Source organism: Orycteropus afer, unplaced genomic scaffold (assembly GCF_000298275.1).
Source record: "Orycteropus afer afer isolate SDZICR_OR568_19922 unplaced genomic scaffold, OryAfe1.0 scaffold00427, whole genome shotgun sequence".
NCBI lineage: Eukaryota > Metazoa > Chordata > Mammalia > Tubulidentata > Orycteropodidae > Orycteropus > Orycteropus afer.
In genome coordinates this window covers 804,915-811,009 of record NW_006922014.1, presented here as the reverse complement: position 1 = coordinate 811,009, position 6,095 = coordinate 804,915, and the positions used below count along the sequence as shown (strand labels likewise).

The 6,095-nt window shown below is 33.7% G+C and overlaps 1 protein-coding gene across 1 annotated transcript in view; it reads left to right on the top strand.

Moving 5' to 3' along the window:
* Positions 1-4,438, top strand: part of LOC103208347 (elongation factor 1-gamma-like) — a 5,944-nt gene extending 1,506 nt beyond the window's left edge. Inside the window, exon 3 of the mRNA XM_007954029.1 lies at positions 4,433-4,438. Coding sequence (XP_007952220.1) covers positions 4,433-4,438 — 6 coding nt within the window. The remainder of the gene's footprint in view (positions 1-4,432) is intronic.
* The last annotated feature ends 1,657 nt before the right edge of the window (positions 4,439-6,095 follow it).

Here is a 6,095-nt window from a genome sequence, read left to right as displayed (position 1 = left end):
GAAGCCTACTATTAGTAGCAAGCAATCATTTAGTCGATTTGTTTTCAAGTTATCAGATAGTCAGTTGTCTTCTGGTTACAATGGAACAGCTTTTATTTCAACTTGAATAAGTCTCTACCAACATAACTGAGGCCAGTGGGTGGTTCAGCAATAGAATCCTCCCTTTCCATTCAGGAAACCAAGGTTTGATTCCAAGTCAATGCTCTTCATGAACAGCTACCATTTGTCTGCCAGTGGAGGCTTGCCTGTTGCTATGATGCTGAACAGGTTTCAGTGGAGCTTCTAGACTAAGACAGACTAGGAAGAAATCTGCTTCTGAAAATCAGCCAATGAAAACTTTATGGAACACAGCAGTCTAATCCACAGCCTATTAAGGGGAGCCCCAGACATGTGTATTACATAAAACATTATAATTTCACACATACATATAGATATAGATGTATACATGTATGTATGTATATATTTGGGAGCAGGACATGGAAGTGTTTTGTTTTGTTGGGCATGGGCTACCCATGAGTTGGGAGCCTACAGGACAGCTTTTAACAGCAATAACAGTGTATAAACTATATTGATGGCATTAAGTCCTTACTGTTGTTTTTATTCTAGTTGATGCAAGTTAAGCCTCCCATTATACCATGTATCCCGTTAGGATTATTTGATAACAGATCTGTTTATCCTGCCCCTTTTGGCTTACTGTGGAACAGTTTAGTTAAAATAACAAATTTCAAACACTAAAGATTAAAGAAGCTAATCTATGGAAAATATGTCCTTGGTGATAGAAATGTTGCTGGAGTTTTCATGATAAAATGTTTTAAGACCAATGACTCATTCATTGAAAATCTCTTTTTTCCAACAACATAAACAGTGGCTATACATGTGGACCTCACCAGGTGGAATGCATAGGAATTAGATCAACAATATCTGTGGAAAGAGGCTATGGAAAAGCTCAATATTTTCATCCATAACAAGGTCAGGAGCCGACTGTAGAACAGACCATCAATTGCTCATACAGAAGTTCAAGTTGAAGCTTAAGACAATTAAAACAAGTTAATGAGAGCAAAAATATGACCTTGATTATATCACACCTGAATTTAGAGACCATCTGAAGAATAGATTTGATGCATTGAACAGCAATGATTGAAAACCAGAGGAATTGTGAAATGACATCAAGAACATCATTCATGAAGAAAGAAAAAGTTCATTAAAAAGACAATAAAGGAAAAAAAAAAAAGACCAAAATGGATATCAAAAGAGATTTTGAAACTCGCTCTTAAATGAAGAGTATGTAAAGAAAATGGTAGAAATGACAAGAAAAAAAAGAGCTGAACAGAATATTTCAAAAAGAAGCTTGAAAAGACTAAGTCAATTATTATAATAAAGTGTGCAAAGGTCTGGAGTTAGAAAACCAAAAAGGAAAAACACACTCAGCATTTCTTCAACTGAAAGAACTGAAGAAAAAATTCAAGCTTCAAGTTGTGATATTGAAAGATTCTATGGGCAATATATTGAATGATGCAGGAAACATCCGAAAAAGATGGAGGGAATACACAGACTCACTGTACCAAAAAGAATTGGTTGATGTTCATCCATTTCAGGAGGTGGCATATGATCAAGAACCAACAGTATCAAAGGAAGAATCAAAGCTGCAATGAAGGAATTTGTGAAAAACAAGCCTCCATGAACTGACCCAATACCCTTGAGATGTTTCAACTAAAGGATGCCATGCTGTAGGCACTTACTTGTCTAGGTCAAGATATCTGGAAGACAGCATCCTGGACAACTGACTGGAAGAGATCCATATTTGTATCCATTCCAAGGAAAGATGATCCAACAGAATGTGGAAATTATTCAACAATATCATTAGTATCAAACACAAGTAAAATTTTGCTGAAGATAATTTAAACAACAGCTGGAGAGAGCTTCCAGAAGTGCAGGGTGGATTCAGAAGAGGACTAGAACGAGGGATACCATTGCTGATGTCAGATAGACAGCGTTGTATCTTTTCACCATACTTATTCAATCTGTATGCTGAGCAAATAATCCAAGAAGCTGGACTATATGAAGAAAAGAATGGCATCAGGTTTGGAAAAAGTGTCATTAACAACCTGTGATATGCCGATGAACCTTGCTTGCTGAAAGTGAAGATGACTTGAAGCATTTACTGATGAAGATTGAAGACTACTGTCTGCAGTATGGATTACCTCAAGAAAAGGAAAAAAATCCTCTCAAATGAGCCAATTAGCAACATGACAATAAATGGAGAAAAGATTGAAGTTGTCAAAGATTTCATTTTACTTCATTTCACAATCAACACCAATAGAAGCAGCAGTCAAGAAATCAGACATCATTTTACACTGGTCAAATCTGCTGCAAAGGTTTCTTTACAGTACTGAAGAGCAAAGATATCTTTATGAAGACTAAGGTACACTCAACCCAAGCCATGACATTTTTAATAGCCTCATATGTGTGTGAAAGCCAGACAATGAATAAGGAGTACCAAAGAAGAATTGATGATTTTGACTTGTGGTGTTGGTGAAGAATACTGGAAGTACTATGGACTGCCAGAGGAACGGACATATCTGTCTTGGTAGAAGTGCAGCCGGAATGCTCATTGGAAGTGAGAATGAGCAGACTTTGTCTCATCTACTTTGGTCATGTTGTCAGAAGGGACCATTCCCTGGAGAAAGATGTCATGCTTGGTAAAGTAGAGGGTCAGCAGAAAAAAAAAAGGGAAGGCCCTCAATAAATTGGATTGACACAGTGGCTGCAATGATGAGCCTAAGGCACTTGACTGCTAACCAGAAGGCTGGCAGTTCAAACCCACCAGCCACACCTCAGAAGGAAGATTGGGCAATCTACTTCCATAGTGATACAGTCTGGGAAACCCAAGGAGGGGTCGCTATGAGTCAGGGCCGACTCAACGGCACATAACAACAGTAACAACAACAACAACAACTAAAGTTCAGCAGTTCAAACCTATAAGCCACTGAGTAGGAGAAATATGTGACAGTCTGCTTCCCTAAGGATTTACAGCATGGAAATCCTATGCAGTAGTTCTACTCTGTCCTATAGGGTTACTATGAGTGAGAATGTACTGGAGGGCACTGGGTGTAGTTAGAAGGTTTTATACTATTGCTAGAGAAGATTGCCCTCTGTTGTTAAACATTTGTGACTTTCTGTCAGTGCTGATTGACATTTTTCTTGAAAATACCTTCCTTAGTATTCAGAAACATACAATGGCATTCTTGAGAATAGAAGCATATTATTAACAGCTATGAAAAAATGTTAGATAATGAGTAATTTCTGTTTTTTTAACCTTGCCGATATGAACTTCTGTATCCTCTTTAAATTATGAAGATCCATTGCATTCTAACTTATTAAAATTCTAAGCACATTAGTAATGATCACTTAAAGGTAATATTATTTCAAAACCTTATTAGTACATTAAACTAAGCTTAAATATATTTCCTTGGGACTTCATCTTTGGCTCTTGTTAGAAGAATTCTACCAAGATATGGGAATAGGGGAGAAGACACTAAATTTAATATGGCTAACATCCAAGTTGCTTTCTCTTTGCTTATATCTTCATAAAACTCATATAAGTACTTAACTTCTGAGAGAGCATATTGCCCAAAATTTGCAGACAAATATATTATTTTCTTGCTGTGAAGTTAGGAAATGGTAGCTAAACTCGTGGGAACAAATTTGAGGTTGATGGCAGTAGGGGAAATGAAAATGGGATGTCAGTTCAAATAGCAATTAACCAGAATGATTACAAATGTCTAAATGATGGCACACTAGAGTTGACATGTTTTTGGCTACAACTTGACATGGAATCACGAAGAGATTGTACTGTGTGGACTTCAACCTTAAATAGAAGCTGCCACGATAGACAGAAGCATGGCTGATCATTTAGCAATCTTCAGGCTCAATGCCAAAGTGCCTTGGTCATATCAGATGTGTCACGTATCAATGTGCAGAGAGCCACAGTTATAATACTTTGTACTACATAGAGTTGAAACTGAAATGCATTTGGATCTTAAAAATTAGAAGAAATATATTAACATGCTCTCCCCACTCCCTATTTGCTGGATACATTTTTCAACTCTTAATTCACATTTTTTCTCCCTAAAAAAAAAAATAATAATAACAACAATAATTCAAAAGATGATTAGGAAATTGACTTGTCTTTAGGAATGTTCTGTGACCTCTGCTCCTCCCAACAATAAAATAATACTTAATGTCAAACACCTCCTGTTTATATTTTAACCTCATTGCTATCTGATGAATTAGATATAATGATTTAGGAAACAGAAGATGAGCAGTGAATTTCCATTTAAGATCAAAACAAATAATTGGTAGAAGGAAGTCTTGAAATACCTTTTCCTGCTTTATAGTGCTTTTAATTCTGAGTGTGTTTCTGAAATTTTAGATGTAAAATGTGTCTGACTTGAAGTTCATTTCAAAATGTAGCTCCTACTGGTAGCAAATAATGCATTTATCCTAAGTTTTTAATTTTTTTTTTTACTTTTGAGTCTATTTGCTGCATTTTATGTCTTCAATATAAATAAAATGATTTATTGTATTTTGCTTACAGGAAAAAAATCGATGTTTATTATAATTTAATAGTAATTTATTAATATACATTTTCATTGTCAGAGGATGAAACCAAAATATTAAAGAAGCTCATGTCTTGCAATAACTTACCATTTCACTGAGGCAACCAAGCATTGTAGGGGAAAATGGATATGAGTAACTATTCAACAATTTGTTGTGCTGACAAATATATGAACACATGTTAAAAAAAATACAGTAGTGATTTTAATGTTTTTGTATGATATTCAAAAATACTCTTGAAAATGGTGCAATTTCTTAAACATTTGTCAACTGATACTTATTTTTTCATCAGTATAAATGGCTTATAATGATCATGTCAATGGTTACATACACATTTAAATTTAACTCTTTGTTATGACAGTAGATTTATGTTAAAAATTGTGGATCGTATTACTGTTACATTTGCTTTAAAATAGAGCTGATGAAAATATAACTCTATTACAAATTTAATTATTAAACATTAAAAATAAAATATGAGAAATACTTCCTTATTGAGATTGATGATTTTTTATAGCATTTTATGTAAGTGGAGGAATATAATTTATTGCTACAATAAGAATAGAATAAATCAGTATGGACGTATTTTGTTTCTCTCTTATTCCTTTTTTTTTTGCCTTTATATTTGATGTACTGGAAAGTCTAATGTACATAGACAAGTAGATAAAAATAGCCACTCAATTATTTGAACCCATTCTGAATTATATGACAAAATCATGTTACTTTTTATAATCAATAATTATATAAATTATAATTCATGTTAAAACACTTCTGGATAGTCTTCTTCAATTTGTTTAAATTGATGAATGATAAACTCTGTAATTTGTAAAAGAATTTACTCAACATTATAATGAACAATTTTCTCTATTTCTTGAAAGCATGGATTATAAAATAATTTACTGACACTTATTGAATATCTATTAGTTATATTCATTATTCTTCCTTTTAGAGTTACCTTGTTTAAGCAATTGAAATTAGCCAAAGTTGGCATTGAAAACAATCCCATAAAATTGAAAATGCTTAGGAGTGTTCTGAGTAACTTCCTTAGATATTCTGCTTTTGGGAATATCTATCTTTCATTTAGATATGAACAAAAATAAGAAGGGTTTGAATAAGTTAAAAAAAAAAAAGAAGAAGAAAAAAACTTAAATAAAAAATAGGAAAGGGGGCATGAAACTTCTGGTAATTTTTAAAATTTCCCCTAAGAAATGAGCCATTCTTCTACAATTTCAAAAATGCTCCTATTATTATGTAGTACTGAATATCAGAATTTAATTCAAAGCAACTGTGTTAGCTGAGGTTGTATGTTAACTTGGCTGGACCATAATTCTAAGTGATTTAAGTGGTTGTGATGTATTCTTTCCCCATGGTGAAATCTAATTTAATGTAATTACCTCCATGATGAGATATTCTATGAGCAGCCAATCTGTTGAAAAGGAATTTTCTCGGGGGTGTGTTCTGCTTCCAATATATAAATGGAT